General features: G+C 55.6%; 1 protein-coding gene across 1 annotated transcript in view; it reads left to right on the plus strand.

Annotated features, from left to right (window-relative positions):
- The window catches only part of Mast1 (microtubule associated serine/threonine kinase 1), a 26,976-nt gene extending 8,107 nt beyond the window's left edge, over positions 1-18,869 (plus strand). Inside the window, exons 6-26 of the mRNA XM_042670655.1 lie at positions 583-658; positions 843-1,052; positions 1,551-1,652; positions 1,742-1,874; positions 1,951-2,018; positions 6,443-6,528; positions 6,613-6,821; positions 10,844-10,982; positions 11,078-11,210; positions 11,351-11,516; positions 11,619-11,720; positions 11,860-11,982; positions 12,553-12,662; positions 13,177-13,355; positions 13,436-13,683; positions 13,984-14,190; positions 14,407-14,636; positions 15,498-15,620; positions 15,710-15,846; positions 17,237-17,424; positions 17,533-18,869. Of these exons, the coding sequence (XP_042526589.1) occupies positions 583-658; positions 843-1,052; positions 1,551-1,652; positions 1,742-1,874; positions 1,951-2,018; positions 6,443-6,528; positions 6,613-6,821; positions 10,844-10,982; positions 11,078-11,210; positions 11,351-11,516; positions 11,619-11,720; positions 11,860-11,982; positions 12,553-12,662; positions 13,177-13,355; positions 13,436-13,683; positions 13,984-14,190; positions 14,407-14,636; positions 15,498-15,620; positions 15,710-15,846; positions 17,237-17,424; positions 17,533-18,794 (4,231 nt within the window). The 3' untranslated portion in view covers positions 18,795-18,869. The remainder of the gene's footprint in view (positions 1-582; positions 659-842; positions 1,053-1,550; positions 1,653-1,741; positions 1,875-1,950; positions 2,019-6,442; positions 6,529-6,612; positions 6,822-10,843; positions 10,983-11,077; positions 11,211-11,350; positions 11,517-11,618; positions 11,721-11,859; positions 11,983-12,552; positions 12,663-13,176; positions 13,356-13,435; positions 13,684-13,983; positions 14,191-14,406; positions 14,637-15,497; positions 15,621-15,709; positions 15,847-17,236; positions 17,425-17,532) is intronic.
- The last annotated feature ends 583 nt before the right edge of the window (positions 18,870-19,452 follow it).

The following is a 19,452-nucleotide window of genomic DNA, read 5'->3' on the forward strand; positions in this document are numbered from 1 at the left end:
CCCCCAGCCCCAGCCCCCCTCACCCCCCCAGCCCCAGCCCCAGCCCCCCTCACCCCCCCAGCCCCAGCCCCCCTCACCCCCCCAGCCCCAGCCCCCCTCACCCCCCCAGCCCCAGCCCCCTCACCCCCCAGCCCCAGCCCCAGCCCCCCTCACCCAGCCCCAGCCCCAGCCCCCCTCACCCCCCCAGCCCCAGCCCCCCTCACCCCCCCAGCCCCAGCCCCCCTCACCCCCCCAGCCCCAGCCCCAGCCCCCCTCACCCCCCCAGCCCCAGCCCCAGCCCCCCTCACCCCCCCAGCCCCAGCCCCCCTCACCCCCCCAGCCCCAGCCCCAGCCCCCCTCACCCCCCCAGCCCCAGCCCCCCTCACCCCCCCAGCCCCAGCCCCCCTCACCCCCCCAGCCCCAGCCCCAGCCCCCCTCACCCCCCAGCCCCAGCCCCCCTCACCCCCCCAGCCCCAGCCCCCCTCACCCCCGCAGCCCCTGCACCCCTCACCCCCCCAGCCCCCAGCCCCAGCACCCTCACGGCCCTGGCAGCTGCCGGGCAGGAGCGCGGGCTGGAGACAGCATGGGCTTCTCTCGCTGCAGCCCGGGCCGATCCCCGTCCTCCTACGACAACGAGATCGTGATGATGAACCATGTGTACAAGGAGCGCTTCCCCAAGGTGAGACCCCAGCGCGGACCCCGCGCGCGCGTGCGCGGCCTGGGCGACCCCGCGCGCCCCCTGGCGGTGGAACAGAACCTCCCCCCCCCCCCCCCCCGCGCCCCTGGCAGCCGGACCAGGCCTTGCGCGCCCCCTGGTGTCCGACTCAAGCAACGCAGCTCCCCCTGTCCATGCCTCCCGCCAGGCCACCGCACAGATGGAGGAGAAGCTGCGGGACTTCGCCCGCGCCTACGAACCTGACAGCGTGCTGCCGCTGGCCGACGGCGTGCTCAGCTTCATCCACCACCAGATCATCGAGCTGGCCCGGGACTGCCTGACCAAGTCCCGAGACGGCCTCATCACCACCGTCTACTTCTACGAACTGCAAGAGAACCTGGAGAAGCTGCTTCAGGACGTGAGCGTTCTGCGCCCCAAAGCCGTGCCCCGTGTCCCCCTGCCATCTGCTGGGTGACAAGCGTCGAAAGACACAGTCCCCGCCCTAGGTCTGCTGGAGGAGACAGGAGTGTGTGCGTGTGTGTGCACACGTGCGTGAGCATGCTGTCCTGGGCCTTGAACTCGGGGCCTGGGCGCCGTCCCTGAGGTTTTTGTTCTCCGCTCAAGGCTGGCAGCTGTAACCACTGGAACCACAGCTCCACTTCCACCTTTTTGCTGATTAATTGGAGATAAGAGTCTCAGGGACTTTCCTGCCCAGGCTGGCTTCGAACCATGAACCTCAGATCTCAGCCTCCTGTGTAGCTAAAACTGCAGGCCTCTGCCCCTGGCACCCAGTCTCCTCGTTGTTTTAATTGTGTGTCTAGGCCTCAGTTTGCTTGCTTATAAAATAACACTAGGGCTCCTCTACAAACTGCCCACCGTGCCCGTGAACCTCGATCTTTTGTGTCTCCCACTCCAGGCCTATGAACGCTCGGAGAGCTTGGAGGTGGCCTTTGTCACACAACTGGTGAAGAAATTGCTCATTATCATCTCCCGCCCGGCGAGGCTGTTGGAGTGCCTGGTGAGATGGCTCGGCGTGGGGGGCAGGAGGGAGTGACCCGAGTGGTGGGGGGACCCTCGGAGCCCGTGGTGATCCTGCCCCCACCTCAGGAATTCAATCCGGAGGAGTTCTACCACCTGCTGGAGGCGGCTGAGGGCCACGCCAAGGAGGGCCACCTGGTCAAGACCGACATCCCCCGCTACATCATCCACCAGCTGGGCCTCACCCGAGACCCGTTTCCAGGTGCTGGCCGGGGGCTGCTGGGGAGGGGGATGCGCAGGTGCTGCGACACACCTGCTCACTGGCACCTTCTCCCCAGATGTGGTGCACCTGGAGGAGCAAGACAGTGGCGGCTCCAACACGCCCGAGCAGGACGACCTCTCTGAGGTAAAGCCAGGGCCCCAGAAGCAGCACTCATGGACCCAGGGCCTGGGTCTCCACAGCTCAGGCTGTGGGGTTCTGTTGGTTCCGGACACTGAGCCGCCATCTCCCTACCTGTAAACTGAGATTCGGAGGTTTCTTTTTGTTGTTATTTATGTTTTTTTTTATTGATGTGGTGTGTGTGTGTGCACATTAGGGTTTGAACTCTGGGTCTCATGCTCTCTCTTACAGTTTTTCACTCCAGAGTCTCTTGGATTTATCTATCTGGGCTGGATCTGAGCCTTGATCCTCAGAGCTCAGCCTCCAGAATAGCTAGGGTTTACAGGCGTGAGACACTGACTCATAGTTTGTTTTTGTTTGTTTGTTTTTGTTTTTTAATCTTTGAGCTCTTTTTTTCTTTCCTTTTTTTTTCTTCTTTGTTTTTGCCAGTCCTGAGGTTTGAACTCAGGGCTTAGGCGCTGTCCCTGAGCCTCTTTGTGATCAAGGTTAGCACTCTACCACTTGAGCCACAGCATCAATTCGGGCTTTTTTTGAGTAATGTATTGGAGATAAGAGTTTCACAGGGACTTTTCTGCCTAGGCTGGCTTTAAATCACAATCCACAGATCTCAGTCTCCTGAGTAGCTGGGATTACAGGTGTGAGCCACTGGTGCCTGGCTCCTTTCCTTTCCTTTTTAAACAATGCTCAAGATGGAACCTACAGATGTGTACATGCTAAGCAAGTGTGGAGATCAGGAGGACTGATGTTTAAGACAGCTGGACAAAAATGTTCATAAGAGACTGCTTGGGCTGACTTTGAACTGCAATCATATCTCAGCCTCCCGTGTAGTTAGGATTAATAGGCGTGAGCTACCAGAGCTTTACACAAGATCCCTTCTTGACCAAAAGTTTATTGACAGCATAGCTACAACACAAAGCCAGAAATAGGAAGATCACTGTCCAGCCATCTACCTGGATAAAAATGGATACCTTATCTTAGTAACCAGTGCAAACCAGATGTTGGTTGCTCACACCTGTAATCCTAGCTGACCTCTCAGGATCAAGGTATGAAGCTAGGTTGGGCAGGAAAGTCTGTAAGATCCTAATGTCCAACAAACCACCAGAAAGCCCCAAGTAGAGCTCTGGCTCAAGTGGTATTGTGCCAGCCTTGAGCACAAAATTCAGGCAGGCACAGCACCTGGGCCCTGAGTTCAAGCCCTAAAACCAAGCACACACACACACACACGCGCACACACACACACACACACACACACACAAGTGCACGCAATGTCTGGAGGTGAGGCTCAGTGGCAGGCTTAGTGGTAGTGGGCATGACTTACTGGAAATGTAACGCACAGTGGTGTCACTGGTTCAGTGGGGAGGGTGTGGCCCACCAAAGGGGTGTGGCTTAGAAAGGGGTGTGTCTCCGTGGTGGTGGGCGTGGCTGAGTGTGAGAGCACCTATCTAGCAAACTTGAGGCCCTGAGTTCAATCCCCAGTCCTAGGTAAAAAAAAAAAAAAATGGAATCTGCCTTCACATGCAATTTGTTTAATTTTTTGAATAGGTAATGGAATGACATCACTCAAAACTAAAAACTCTAAAAACAAAGGTATTTATCTCTCATTATTTGTAGGACTCTATGCAACTTCATTCAACTGAACTTCTTCCTTGAGTGATTTAAACCTTCCATCTACCTATTCTTTTCTTTTCCTGGTTGATCTCATAGTGTCTCTGAGATGTATGTTGAATCCTTGCTCATAGCGGTTTCTTTGTAATGCTGTCAGTTTTATGCCAGGGGGTCAGTTTTGTTTTTTGTTTTTCTTTTTTGTCGGTCGTGGGGCTTGAACTCTGGGCCTGGGCGCTGTCCCTCAGCTCTTCAGCTCAAGGCTAGCGCTCTACCACTTGAGCTACAGCGCCACTTCCGGTTTTCTGGGTAGTTTATTGGAGATAAGAGTTTCATGGCCTTTCTTGCCCAGGCTGGCTTTGAACCATGATCCTCAGATCTTAGCCTCCTGAGTAGCTGGGATGACAGGCGTGAGCCACTGGCGCCCAGTGTTTTGTTGTTTTTTAATGCATTGTTGGAAGTCAAATCAGCCCTCTTTCAACGATGACAGCACTCACACACTGAGCCACAGACATCGCCTGTGTCAGATGTTTTTGTTTTTGTTTTCTAGTGTTTTTTTTTAAATTGTGGTGAAGTGATTACATAATTTCCCAAATTTCACAGTATTGTGGGATAATGATGCTCATTTAAAGTCACAAACTCATTCTAACTTTCCTGGAGCAAATTGTCTATCACGGTCTATAACATATAACAGTGTACACATATACACCATACATGTGATCAGCAACATGGGGTTACTTAGTAATGGTTCGACCAGAGGAGTGGAAGTTCTTTGTTTCTTAAGTCCTGTTAATTTTGTCGTATCACCTAACATGTTGGCTTTAGCATCCACTTATCAGGGAGACCATGTACCGTTTGTCTCTTTGCTCTTGGCTTACCTTGCTCAACATGATTCCTTCTAGCTCCATTCACTTCCCTGCAAATGCCATTATTTTGTCATTTCTAATGGCTGCATAATATTCCATTGTGTATAGATACCCCAATTTTTGGATCTATTCATCTGTGGTGGGGCATCTGGGTTGTTTCCATATCCTAGCTATTGTGAACAGTGCTGCAATAAACATGGAGGTGCACGTGTCCTTGTATATTGGTTCCTGTTGTTCAGGGTAGATGCCTAGAAGTGGTATGATTAGATGTTTTTAATGTTATATGATTAGGCGCATACACGTTCAGTAGTTTATATTTTACTCATCTTTCTGTTCAATAGCTACCTAATAAATATTCTTGATTTCTGAAAATGGCATATAGTGAAAAATCGTACTCCTACTTTAGTCCCTAACTGTCCTATAACCCCCAAATATAATTCATTTTGCCCCTTCTCTCTCTCTCTCTGTGTGTGTGTGTGTGTGTGTGTGTGAGTGCTGGGGTTTGAACTCAGGGCCTTGCACTCTTAATTGGCTTTCCCACCTAGGGTTGGGGCTCTAGCACTTAAGCCATGCCTCCACTTCTGGCATTTTGCTGCTTAGTTGGAAATAAGAGGCTCTCAGATTTGTCTGCCCTGTCTGGTTTCAAACCTCGATCCTCAGATCTCAGCTTCTTGAGTAGCTGGGATTACAGGCATGAACGCCAGCACTAAGAAGTGACAGTATTTGCTCATGATGCCCTTCTGTGTTTAATTAACCAATTGTCTATGCATGGATATATGGCTGCTTGTAGTCTTTCTCGGAACAGTGAACACAAGCTGTTTTCTTCTTGTTGCATGTTAGTAGCATAAATTCAAAAGTTGCTTGGTCAGAATCACCATGCATTTTTGGTTCTGATATAAACCAAAGTGCCTTCTTCAGGCAGTTGTATAGAATTCTTTTTTCTTTTTTGTCGGTCGTGGGGCTTGAACTCTGGGCCCAGCACTGTCCCTCAGCTCTTCAGCTCAAGGCGAGCGCTCTACCACTTGATCCACAGTGCCACTTCTGGTTTTGTGAGTGGTTTATTGGAGATAAGAGTCTCATGGACTTTCCTGTCCAGGCTGGCTTTGAACCATGATCCTCACATCTCAGCCTCCTGAGTAGCTAAGATTACAGGCGTGAGCCACCTGAGCGCGTCTGGTTGTATAGAATTCTGTCTTAAGTGTGTGTGTTTGTGTGTGTGTCTGTGTGTGTGTGCTGGAGATGCAGCCCAGACCTTCACCACACCCCTAAGCAGGGTGGGACTAAGTCTCAAGCCTGGCTGCCAGGTTTAAGCCTGTTTCTTTAAGTCAGTCACCAATAAAGTGGCAAAAGGTGTGGCTCAAGTGGTAGAGCACCAACCTTGAGCAAAAAGCTCAAGTGAGAGCATGGAGCCGTGGGTCCAAGTCTCAATGCCGTCTCTCTCTTACACAGACACAGACACACACACACACAGACACACACACACATACATCAGCCTTTTTTTCATAGCTGTACCTATGGGATTTGTCAGCCTTTTGTCAATCTGCTAATTATAAAATGGCCTAGTATTTGGAGGTAGGTGTAACTCCCCTTTGTGTCAAATAAAAAGATCGATTATCTTTTACTATGTTTTTGGTAAGTTCTCATTCTAGTTCCTCCGCATTGCCCGCTTTTCCCTCTTCAGTAGCTAGGCCTTTTTTCATGGATTTCTGGGAACTCTTTATATATGTTCTGATGCTTCAGATGTTTTGCAGTTTTTTCTGCTGACTTTCCTAAAGGAATAGGTCTCCCAAGGTGGTCTTGGGTTTCAATCCTGACCCAAGCTCTTCTGTCCAGTCCTGTGGTCCTTCGATGAAGGACCCACCCCCTCTCTGCCTCAGTTTCCCCCGGGGGGTAAATGGAGTCCATGTGTGCTGACAAGGGTGAGGTGGTCTCCATCTTCCCCCCCACCCCACCCCTGCGCAGGGCCGGAGCAGCGCGTCGAAGGCCAAGAAACCCCCCGGCGAGAGCGACTTCGACACCATCAAGCTGATCAGCAACGGCGCCTACGGGTGAGCCACGCCGGGGCTCTGGCGGGGGAGGGCGGCCGAGGCCGGGCGCGGTGGCGGTGACGGCCCCGCCCGCTCCCCCCGCAGCGCCGTCTACCTGGTGCGGCACCGCGACACCCGCCAGCGCTTCGCCATGAAGAAGATCAACAAGCAGAACCTGATCCTGCGCAACCAGATCCAGCAGGCCTTCGTGGAGCGCGACATCCTCACCTTCGCCGAGAACCCCTTCGTGGTGGGCATGCTCTGCTCCTTCGAGACGCGCCGCCACCTCTGCATGGTCATGGAGTATGTGGAAGGTGTGGCTGGGGGCTGGGGCGCCCGCCGCCCCAAAGAGTCCCCTCCCGTTTGTCTATCTGTCACTGACATCTCTCTTTATCCATCTGCCCATCCATCCATCCATCTACCTATCTATCCATCTATCTGTCAGTATGTCTGTCTATCTACCTATTCATCTATGTATCTTTCTCTCTCTCTCTGTCTGGTTGTCTGTCTGTCTGTCTCTATCTACCTGTCTCTCTACCTACCTATCTCTGTCATCTACCTATTCATCTATCTGTCTATCTATCTGTCAATTTGTCTGTCTCTCTCTCTCTATTTAGCAATCTATCTGTCTCTCTACCTGCTTATCTACTGATCTATGTATCTATCTACCTACCTATCTACCTATCTGTCTGTCTCTGGCTGTCTATGATCTATGCATCTATCTAGTGAGCTCTATGGATCTAGCTATCTATCTAGCTACCTACCTACCTATCACCTAACCATGCATCTATCATTTATCTATGTGTCTATCTTCTATTACCTCTCCATGTATCCACCCATCCATCATCTATCTATATCTATTTATCATCTATTTATTGACTATTTATTTGCCTATCATCCATCTATCATCTCTATCTGCCTTTCACCTATTTGTCTTCCCAGATTTTCTTTTTCTTCTTTTCTTTCTTTTCTTTTTTCTTTTTTGTTGGTCCTGGGGCTTGAACTCAGGGCCTGGGCACTGTCCCTGAGCTTCTTTTGCTCAAGGCTAGCACTCTTCCACTTTGAGCCACAGCGCCACTTCCAGTCTTCTGGTGGTTCACTAGAGGTAAGAGTCTTATGGACTTTCCTGCCAGGGCTGGCTTCAAACCGTGATCTTCAGATCTCAGCCTAATGAGTAGCTAGGATTACAAGCTTACAAGTGTTTATTATATATCTTTTTATCTTCTATCTGCCACATATCCATCATCTCTCTTTGGTCTACCTCCCTATCCTTCATCTACTTGCCTGTGCCATCTATTCATCGGTTACTCTGCCTGCCTGTCTGTGCATCTGTCTACTAGCCATTGCATCCATCTATTCAGCTCTTTCTGTAAGTCCACAGCTCACCCCCAGTCGACCCGCTCAGCTATTTCTGTTACTCTTCATCCCTGTGTCTGTCCACACATGCGCCCGCGGTCTGTGTGTATTCTCCCAAACGGTCATCCTCCATTCGTCCCTCCCGTCCTGTGCGCCGAGTGAGGAGATGGTCAGAGGATGGTGGCCAGACAAGGCAAAATGGAGTCAGTGTGTGTGTGTGTGTGTGTGTGTGTGAGGGGTGTGTATGTATGTGTGTGTAAGGGGTGTGAGGGGTGTGTATGTATGTGTGTGAGGGGTGTGTATGTGTGTGTGAGGGGTGTGTATGTGTGTGTGAGGGGTGTGTATGTGTGTGTGAGGGGGGTGTGTGAGGGGTGTGTGTGTGTGTGAGGGGTGTGTATGTATGTATGTGTGTGAGGGGTGTGTATGTATGTGTGTGTGTGAAGGGTGTGTATGTATGTGTGTGAGGGGTGTGTATGTATGTGTTGTGAGGTGTGTGTGGAGGGGTGTATGTATGTGTGTGAGGGGTGTGTATGTATGTATGTGAGGAATGTGTGTGTGTGTGAGGGGTGTGTATGTATGTATGTATGTATGTGAGGGTGTGTGTGTATGTGTGTGTGTGAGGGGTGTGTATGTATGTATGTATGTATGTATGTGTGTGAAGGGTATGTATGTGTGTGTGTGAGGGGTGTGTATGTATGTGTGTGAGAGATGTGTATGTGTGTGTGTGTGAGGGGTGTGTATGTATGTATGTGAGGGGTGTGTATGTATGTGTGTATGTATGTGAGGGGTGTGTGTGTATGTGTGTGTGTGAGGGGTGTGTATGTGTGTGTGTGAGGGGTGTGTATGTGTGTGTGTGAGGGGTGTGTATGTATGTGTGTGAGAGATGTGTATGTGTGTGTGTGTGAGGGGTGTGTATGTATGTATGTGAGGGGTGTGTATGTATGTGTGTATGTATGTGAGGGGTGTGTGTGTATGTGTGTGTGTGAGGGGTGTGTATGTGTGTGTGTGAGGGGTGTGTATGTGTGTGTGTGAGGGGTGTGTATGTATGTGTGTGAAGGGTGTGTATGTATGTATGTGTGTATGTATGTGAGGGGTGTGTGTGTATGTGTGTGTGAGGGGTGTGTGTGTATGTGTGTGTGTGTGAGGGGTGTGTATGTATGTGTGTGAGGGGTGTGTATGTATGTATGTGAGGGATGTGTGTGTATGTGTGTGAGGGGTGTGTATGTATGTATGTGTGTATGTATGTGAGGGGTGTGTGTGTATGTGTGTGTGTGAGGGGTGTGTATGTGTGTGTGAGGGGTGTGTGTGTATGTGTGTGTGTGAGGGGTGTGTATGTGTGTGTGTGAGGGGTGTGTATGTATGTGTGTGAGGGGTGTGTGTGTATGTATGTGAGGTGTGTATGTGAGGGGTGTGTGTGTATGTGTGTGTGTGTGAGGGGTGTATATGTATGTGTGTGTGTGAGGGGTGTGTGTGTGTGTGAGGGGTGTGTATGTATGTATGTGTGTATGTATGTGAGGGGTGTGTGTGTATGTGTGTGTGTGTGAGGGGTGTGTGTGTGTGTGAGGGGTGTGTGTGTGTGTGTGAGGAGTGTGTATGTGTGTGGGGGGGTGGCTCCCAGTGCAAAGGATCTGAAGTGAGAACGATGGCAGAGACTGGAGGAAGCCACACCTGAGCTCAGTTGGAGAGACGAGGCTGGGGGAGGGGGCCCGCAGGAGGGGATGATGGAGGATTTCCTCTACTTCCAGGGCAGCAGCACGCCACTGCCAGGGTTCAAGCAGCGTGGACGCGGGCTGGCTTGTGTGGGGGCCGTTGTTGTTGTTGTGTTTATGATGCTAGAGGCTTCACTAGACAATTAACCAGTCAAGTTACCCCTCGCCGTTTACTGGAGTTCTAGCTTACCTGCTTCCCTGCCTCCCCCCCCCCCCCCAGGACGGCACTTGACTCACAGCTCTACATCTGGCTTTTTGGTAGTTTATTAGAGATAAGAGTCTCAGGGACTTTCTTGTCTGGGCTGTTTTCTAACCTGTCCTCAGATCACAGCCTCCTTAGCAGCTGGGATTACAGGTGTGAGCCACCAGTGCCCAGCTTGGCTCTAGTCTTGTGCACTAATGGCTCATATCTGTAATCCTAGTTACTCAGGAGGCTGAGGTCTCAGGATTACGGTTCAAAGCCAGCTGGGGCAGGAAAATCCGAGAGACTCTTATGTCCAATTAACCACCAGAAAACTGAAAGTGATGCTTTGGCTCAGCTGAAGAGCCAAGGGACAGTGCCCAGGCCCACAACCAACAACAACAAAAAGAATATCTCTAGAGAATTTTCTAGCTGCTTCTACAATCAGCCCATTGTATATACTAGGAGATAGAGACTCAGAAGTGAGATTTGGGATGGGGAAGACCCCTCTCTGGACCTCCCTTTCCTATGTCTGCAAAATGGGTACAATTGAAGAAGACATTGGTATGATTTTCATGTGTGTGTGCCAAATACTGGGTCCTGAACCCAGGTCTGGGTGCTGTCCCTTAGCTATTTTGCTCAAAGCTGGCACTTGAGAGCTACACCACCACTTCTGGCTTTTTTTCTTTTCTTTTCTTTTTGTTTCTGCTTGAGCTGGCCTCCAAACTTTTTTTTTTTTTTTTGGTCGGTCATGGGGCTTGAACTCTGGGCCTGGGCGCTGTCCCTCAGCTCTTCAGCTCAAGGCGAGCGCTCTACCACTTGAGCCACAGCGCCACTTCCGGTTTTCTGGTGGTTTATTGGAGATAGGAGTCTCACGGTCTCTCCTGCCCGGGCTGGCTTTGAAAAGCGATCCTCAGATCTCAGCCTCCTGAGTAGCTAGGATTACAGGTGTGAGCCACCAGCGCCCGGCCTGGCCTCCAAACTTGATCCTCAGATCTTAGCCCCCTGAGCAGCTAGCTAGACTGGTGTTAAACACTGGCCCCCAGCTAGCTGGCGCTGTCCTACATTTGACGGGTCCCCTGGCCCACAGGCGGTGACTGTGCCACGCTTCTGAAGAACATTGGCGCACTGCCGGTGGAAATGGCCCGGATGTACTTCGCAGAGACCGTGTTGGCGCTGGAGTACTTGCACAATTACGGCATTGTCCATCGCGATCTCAAGCCTGACAAGTGAGCTCTGGGTTTTTTGTTTGTTTGTTTGGGCCATCATTCCCTCCCTCCCCCCAGAAACCCAGAGATCTGAGATCACCCCGTTTCCCCTGCAGTCTCCTCATTACCTCCATGGGCCATATAAAGCTCACAGATTTCGGCCTCTCCAAGATGGGGCTCATGAGTCTCACCACCAACTTGTACGAAGGCCACATCGAGAAGGATGCCCGCGAGTTCCTGGATAAACAGGTGTGTGGCGGGCGTGGGGGTCACCGAGGGTGGAGTGACCCTGCAGGGCCTCAGGGACCCAGGGCCTGGTTGGGGGGTGGCACAGCTCTCCCTCGAGGCCCCTCCTGCGGCCAGGGCGTGGGCTGACCGCCTGCCCCCAGGTCTGTGGGACCCCAGAGTACATCGCACCCGAAGTCATCCTGCGCCAGGGTTACGGCAAGCCGGTGGACTGGTGGGCCATGGGTATCATCCTCTACGAGTTCCTGGTGGGCTGTGTGCCCTTCTTTGGGGACACCCCGGAAGAGCTCTTCGGACAGGTCATCAGTGGTATGTGCTCCCTCGAGTGGGCAGGGGTGGCATGGAGAGATGGGCAGGTCTGGGGGACCCCAGGCGACCAAAGGGAGCCCTCGGCTCTACTCTACCCTGCAGATGACATCCTGTGGCCGGAGGGAGATGAGGCCCTGCCCACAGATGCCCAGCTCCTGATATCCAGCCTCCTGCAGACCAACCCTCTGGTCCGGCTTGGGGCAGGTAAAGCGGGTGCTGCAGTGCTGGGGAGGTTCTGTTTGCCAGGATCCGCCCCCGGCCCCCCCCAACCCCAGGTCCAGCTTGAGCTGTGGCCTTGGGCTGCCGGCCATCCGCTGGCGTTGGAACCCTGTCTTACCGCCAGGTGGTGCCTTTGAGGTGAAGCAGCACAGTTTCTTCCGCGACCTGGACTGGACGGGGCTACTGAGGCAGAAGGCCGAGTTCATCCCCCACCTAGAGTCAGAAGATGACACCAGCTACTTTGACAGTGAGTGAGAGCAGGAGGCGGGGCGGGGGGGGGGGGGGGGAGGGCGGGAGTGAGGCCTGGGATTCCCCGTCCGGCTAAATCTGTCTCTGACTCTGAGATGAAAAGACTGAGGTTGTTTGGGGGCGGGGCAAGGGTGGGCGTGGCACGGGTGGGAGGGGCTTTCTTGGGGGCGGGGCGTTAGTGGGCATGATCTGTGATGGCACTTCCGAGGGGCGTGGCCTGCTTAGGGGTGGGCCTAGGCCCAGAACTAGGTAAGCATTAGTACCTGGGGGAAGCTGGGGCGCCTGGATTGGGGTGAGTTCTACCCGGGGACCTGGCTTGCGGCCCAGGCTGGGACCAAGGCCGTGCCGAAGCTGGCTCAGAATTGCTGAGGGGTGTAAGTGGGGTCGGTGGGGGGGGATCCTTTCTGGGGATAGATAGGCAGAGACCGAGAAAACAGCCACGCAGACCTGGAGGTGGAGCCTGAATTCTAACAAGGGGAGGCAGGGGTGTGGCCTGACCTGAGCCTGGCTGGCGCTGCTTGGAAGGCATGGACCAGGGCCGCCGTCACGGGTCCCGTTCTGCCCGCAGCCCGCTCGGACAGGTATCACCACGTGAACTCCTACGACGAGGATGACACGACGGAGGAGGAGCCCGTGGAGATCCGCCAGTTCTCCTCCTGCTCCCCGCGCTTCAGCAAGGTGGGCTTGAGTGGGGCGAGCCTGGGGCCGGGCCTGGGCTGGGGGAGCAGGGAAAAGTGGGCCTGGGGGGCTTGTGGGGACCGGAGTCCCAGACACCCCGGGGCTCAGGACTGGGAAGCGACGGGGAGAGGGGAGGCAGGCTGTGGGCCTTTGGTCTAATGGTACAAACAAGACTCACAAGTGGGGAGAAGCTAGGTCAGGATGTGGGGGGGTGAAGATGACAGATGGGCGGAGCAGAGCCCCGCAACCCCGGGCAACCCCTGCTGACTGGGCATGAACTGGGCCGCAGCTGGGAAGAGGCTGTCGGGTGGAGAGCCGGAAGGTGGTGGCAGGGGAGGGGCGGAGCCTAGGATAGGCCTAACCTGGTGGGCGGGGCTTGAGTTGAAGTCTTGTACCTTATTGGAGGCCAGTCCGGAAGTGGGCGGGGCCTTGCCCTGATAGGGTGGAGGGAGGCAGAGGACCGCTGATTGGCTCTGGAATGAGGGAACTCTTGTCACCACCTCCCTCGGGCCAGGTGTACAGCAGCATGGAGCAGCTGTCCCAGCACGAACCCAAGACCCCCGTGGCAGCAGCGGGGGTTAGCAAGAGGGAGCCAAGCGCCAAGGGCCCAGAGGAGAAGGTGCCGGGCAAGCGGGAGGGCCTGGGCGGCCTGACCCTGCGTGAGAAGACCTGGAGAGGGGGCTCCCCGGAGATGTGAGCGGGAGAGCGGGCTGGGGTGGGGGCTCGGGGCGTGGCTCCGGGGCGGCGCCCCTGACCTGGCCCTTCCCGGGCAGCAAACGCTTCTCGGCTTCGGAGGCCAGTTTCCTGGAGGGGGAGGCGAGTCCCCCACTCGGCGCGCGCCGGCGTTTCTCCGCGCTGCTGGAGCCCAGCCGCTTCAGCGCCCCCCAAGAGGACGAGGATGAGGCCCGGCTGCGCAGGCCCCCCCGGCCTAGCTCTGATCCCCCAGGCTCGCTGGATGCCCGGACCTCCAAAGAGGCAGCTCCAGGGGAAGGCACCCCCAGCGCGGGGGACCCGGAGGCCCGTGAGTGCCCGCCCCCTCCTGATGCCTTCCCCGCCCCTCCCCCTCCCCCCACCGTGCACAGAGATGGAGCATCTTTCAATGAGCCTGCAAGATCTCGTTGCATAAATGCAAGGTGCAACCTGAGATCGTGAACATTACGTAGGCAGGCCAGGCCACGGTCAGGGATATAGACCCGAACTCAGAGTCTATGTTCTGGGTACGTGCTCATGGTGCTGAAACTCGCTGTCCATCGGGAGAGGGCGCGGGAACAGCCTGGCCTTGGACTGATCCCTAAACCCATCCATCTGCTTTCGGCCGCAGCGGAGCGCCCGCGCCCAGGTGACCTCTGCCCACCCTCGAAGGACGGGGACACATCTGGCCCCAGGGCCACCAACGACCTAGTTCTACGCCGGGCCCGGCACCAACAGCTGTCCGGGGATCCCGCCATGGAGAAGCGGCCTTCCCGAACCGGGGGGAAAGTCATCAAGTCGGCCTCAGCCACAGCCCTGTCCGTCATGATTCCGGCAGGTGATGGCTGGGCCCCACCCACAAGGGGAGGGGCTTCCCTCATTGGAGCCAGGACAGGCCAATGGGAAGGTTACACTGTCCCTGTCTACAGTGATTGGCTCCACGGTGAGCCAATGGTAGCGTCCCGGGAGGCGGGAGCAAGAGATAACCTCACATAAGTAAGGAGGAGAGCTTGTCGGAGTGGCCCTGAGCTCTGACCGCGCTCTGTTTCTGCAGTGGACCCGCATGGAAGCTCACCACTAGCTAGTCCCATGTCCCCACGATCTCTCTCCTCCAACCCGTCCTCACGGGACTCCTCACCCAGCCGGGACTACTCACCGGCTGTCAGTGGGCTCCGCTCTCCCATCACCATCCAACGCTCAGGCAAGAAGTATGGCTTCACGCTGCGCGCCATCCGCGTCTATATGGGTGACTCCGATGTCTACAGCGTCCACCACATTGTTTGGGTGAGCACTCAAGGTCGAGATGTAGGTCCCAGGAGGGAGAATGGGAGAGGAGATCGGAAAAGCTCCCATCTGGAACTCAGAAACCTGGGCGATGCCTGGCTCAAATCTATCATCTTAACTACTCAGGAGGTTGAGGTCTGAGGATCTAGGTTGGAAGCCAGCCTGGGCAAGAAAAATCTATGAAACTCTTATTATCTCCAATTAACCACACACACACACACACACACACACACACACACACAAAGCCAGATATGAAGCTGTAGCTCACATGGTAGAGTGCTAGCAGCCTTGGGCAAAAAACATCTCAGGGACAATACCCAGGCCTTCCCCTCAGTGTAAGCCCGAGAACTGGCACCAAAAAAGCCTGAGCAAGACCTCCTTATCTTTAATGGAAAGAATAATGATAATTACCTAAGGTGTTAATTAAGACGACTGTGCCTTACAAGGTTACCTAGTATGTAAGCTATGTCATATTACCATACTCCTGACTATGCTCTCTCTTATTTATTTATTTTTGTCTGTCATGGGGCCTGAACTCTGGGTGTGGGCGCTGTCCCTCAGCTCTTCAGCTCAAGGCGAGTGCTCTACCACTTGAGCCACAGTGCCACTTCCGGTTTTCTGGTGGTTTATTGGAGATTGGAGTCTCACGGTCTCTCCTGCCCCGGCTGGCTTTGAACCGCAATCCTCAGATCTCAGCCTCCTGAGTAGCTAGGATTACAGGCGTGAGCCACCAGCGCCCGGCTCCAGCTTTTTCTGCTGAGGAATGGAACCCAGGGCCTCATGCATGTCAGGCAAGCACTCTACTCCTGAGCCACCTTCCCAGCCCTAACTATGCTCTCTTTTGGGGTTCTCCCTCATCAGCACGTGGAGGAAGGGGGCCCAGCCCAAGAGGCGGGGCTGTGTGCTGGGGACCTGATCACCCATGTGAATGGAGAGCCTGTGCATGGTATGGTGCACCCAGAGGTCGTAGAGCTGATCCTTAAGGTGAGTCCGGGGGAGAAGACCACAGGGTGAGGGCACAGAGGCCCTGAGAGCAGTCTCCAGCCCGAGTGTTCCATCCCTTCTTTTCCCAGAGTGGCAACAAGGTGGCAGTAACCACAACACCCTTCGAAAATACCTCCATCCGCATTGGCCCAGCAAGGCGCAGCAGCTACAAGGCCAAAATGGCCCGGAGGAACAAGCGGCCCTCGGCCAAGGAGGGCCAGGAGAGGTGGGCAGGGCCATAAACAAAACCAGTCCTTGATAAGTGGGTGGGCTAAAGATGGCTCTGGGTGAGGGCAGGGGAAGGGCTGAAGAGAGGTAGATAGATCCAAAGCAAATGGACAAGCCAGTTAAAGGGGGAGGGGGTTTGGAAGAGTTGGAGAAGCTAGCAAAGGAGGGTTCCCAGATGGGCGAAAAGCAGTGTGGGAGTATCTTGGGCAGGTGGGCAGCAGATAGGGACAGAAAGATAAGTGAGCACAAGAGTGCAGGAGGATGCCCAGGAGAGGGTCCTGTCCTGCTGGAGATTTCTCCCAGGAATAAGCATGCCAAGCAAGGCTGAGCCGGCTGCAAAACAGCATGCTTGGCTTAATGACAAGCTTATTCTCAAAAAGGTGCTCTTAGGTGATTTTTATCAGAGTGCTAAAGCAAATGTGACATCATTGAGCTATATAATCTTATGGGACTCCTCCCCTTTCTTTAATTGAAATGTCTGCTATTATTCGACAGATGACTGTAATTTCTACCCACGTAATGAAGTAGCTATGGGTGAGGCCAGATGAGTATTGTTTTTGTTTTGTTTTTATTTTGTGCCAGTCCTGGGGCTTGAATTCAAGGCCTCCAGGTCTCACTTGGATTTTTCTCTCATCTGGTGCGCTACCACTTGAACCGCAGCTCTACTTCCGCCATTTTTGGGGGGTGGTTAATTGGAGATAACCACCCAAATTGACCAAAGTGGAAAGGGAGCCCAGGAGAGCTAAGCTAAGGGCAGTCCTTTGATTGGTAGGTTTGTAGTGAGGGGCGTGGCTAAAGAGAGAGGAGTCAGAAATGTGGGCTTGGAACGGAAAAGGGCTCAAACAGGACTAAGCCAACAGAAGTTCCTCGGTGGATTGTAGTGAGGGTAGTGGCTGAGTTGGGCGGGGCCAGACCAGTGGGCATGGTCAAACTGGACCGGTCCGGAAGGACTAAGCCAAGGGAAGTTCTTTGGTGAGTTGTAATGAGGGGCGTGGCTAAACAAGGAGGGGGAATCAGACAAGTGGGCGTGTCAAAATGAAAAGCCCTCCTCCCAAGACTGAGCCAAGGGAAATTCTTTGATTGGTGGGTTATAGCAGGGGGCGTGGCCAAACAGGGGAATCAGAAATGTAGGCATGGTCAAAACGAAAAGGGCCTCAGCAGGACTAAGCCAAGAGAAGTGGGGAGGGGAGTGGCTAAACGGGGGGGGGGCGGAGAGCCAGAACGGTGGGCGTGGCCACAGGATTGAGCCAAGGGAAGCTCTTTGATTGGCGGGTTATAGCGAGGGGCGTGGCTGTGGGCGGCCCAGGTGCTGTGTTACCGCCCACACGTGGGAGGAGCCTGAGCTCCAGGGTCTGGTCCAGAGGAGGCGCTGCCTTTGTCCCCACCAGCAAGAAGCGCAGCTCGCTCTTCCGGAAGATCACGAAGCAGTCGAACCTGCTGCACACCAGCCGCTCGCTGTCCTCGCTGAACCGCTCACTGTCGTCCAGTGACAGCCTCCCGGGCTCGCCCACCCACGGGCTGCCCGCGCGCTCGCCCACCCACAGCTACCGCTCCACGCCCGACTCCGCCTACCTAGGTGGGCTCTGCCGCCCCCGGTGGGAGGGGCGGGTGGACGCGGGGCCGGGGCTGGCTGGCTGGGGGACCGGCCTGGTGCTCACTGAGCGCCGCCCCCCCCCCCCCGCAGGCGCCTCGTCCCAGAGCAGCTCGCCCGCCTCGAGCACCCCGAACTCGCCCGCGTCGTCGGCGTCACACCACATCCGGCCCAGCACGCTGCACGGGCTGTCGCCCAAGCTCCACCGCCAGTACCGCTCGGCTCGCTGCAAGTCGGCCGGCAACATCCCGCTGTCGCCGCTGGCCCACACGCCGTCCCCGACGCAGGCGTCGCCGCCGCCGCTGCCCGGCCACACGGTGGGCAGCTCGCACACCACGCAGAGCTTCCCGGCCAAGCTCCACTCGTCGCCCCCCGTCGTGCGCCCGCGCCCCAAGAGCGCCGAACCCCCGCGATCGCCGCTCCTCAAGCGCGTGCAGTCGGCGGAGAAGCTGGGCGCCTCTCTGGGCGCCGACAAGAAGGGCGCGCTGCGCAAACACAGCCTCGAGGTGGGCCACCCGGATTTCCGCAAGGACTTCCACGGCGAGCTGGCGCTGCACAGCCTCGCCGAGTCCGACGGCGAGACGCCGCCCATCGAAGGGCCAGGGGCCGCTCGACAGGTCGCCGTCCGCCGCCTGGGTCGCCAGGAGTCGCCCCTGAGCCTGGGCACGGACCCGCTGCTGCCCGACAGCGCTCCCAGGCCGCCAGTGTCCAGCAAGGAAAAGGAATCGCCGGGCGGCACCGACGCCTGCACCCCACCCCGGGTGACAACTCCTGGGGGCCGGACCCTGGAGCGGGACCCCAGCTGCACGCGACACCAGAGCGTGCAGACGGAGGAGGGCGCCGGCGGCGTGGCCAGGGCCGTGGCCAAGGCCGCGCTGAGCCCGGTGCAGGAGCACGAGACGGGCCGGCGCAGCAGCTCGGGCGAGGCCGGCACCCCCCCAGTGCCCATCGTCGTAGAGCCCGCGCGACCAGGAGTCAAGGCCGAGACGCCCCAGCCTCTGGGCACGAACTCCAAGGGATTACAGGAACCTGCACCCCAGGGGCCTCTGGCACCCGAGGCTCCGAGGGGCCGGGAGCGCTGGGTGCTGGAGGTGGTGGAGGAGCGGACCACTCTGAGCGGGCCCCGCTCCAAGCCCGCTTCCCCCAAGCTCTCCCCAGACCCCCAGACCCCGACCCCAGCCCCGACCAAGAATGCACCTGGTAGCACAGGCCCCGGAGCCCCGGCCGCTTCTCTCCTGGTCCCAGGCACTAAGCCGGAAGTAGGGCTCACCTCCTCCAGGAGCCCTGCGGAAGCTTTGACGCCGACAGCCCTGACCAAAAAAGGGGCGTCAAGCCCCGCACCCCCAGGCCCATAGCAGAAGCAGGCCCAGGCCGTTGGTCCTGTGCTGTACAGCCGCCTGTATACATATGTACACATATAAATAAAGTGCGTCTGTGCTGTGGGAGCTTTGGAGGACTCACCTGTGTTCCCCAGGCCAAGAGCAACACCCGACCTGCCTTCCCCTAGGCTCCCTTGATGGATGGGAAGTGGAACTCAAGTGCTAGGTACCATGGAGGAGGGGAGCTGAGTTAGGGGTGGGACCTTGCTATGGTCCACTCACTTCCTGTTTCTCACCTTCTCCAGGAAGATTGGTGCACAGATGGTCTGTGTCCCAGCATGCCCCTCTGAAGAGAGTTAATAGGCGCTTTGCCCCATGACCGACAAAAAAAAAAAAAAAAAAAAAAATCAGCGTGCTCCAGTGATTTCCTTTTATTCCTCAACCATCCTGAGTAGCACGTTATTCTCATTTTGCACACAAGTAGACTGAGGCACAGAGAAGTTAATGCACATAATTAAGATCATGCTGAACTAGAAGTCAAAGTCAAGTCCTGGCTGGAAGTATGGTGGTACCGTGCATTATGCATGCCTAAGGCTCTGGATTAAGTTGAATCCACACACACACACAAAAGTCAGGCTGGGCACTAGTGGCCCCGTCCTTTAATGCTAGCTCCCCCAGAGGCTGAGAATGCAGG

This window comes from Dipodomys spectabilis, unplaced genomic scaffold, assembly GCF_019054845.1.
Source record: "Dipodomys spectabilis isolate Male_0828 unplaced genomic scaffold, ASM1905484v1 ptg000573l, whole genome shotgun sequence".
Lineage (NCBI taxonomy): Eukaryota > Metazoa > Chordata > Mammalia > Rodentia > Heteromyidae > Dipodomys > Dipodomys spectabilis.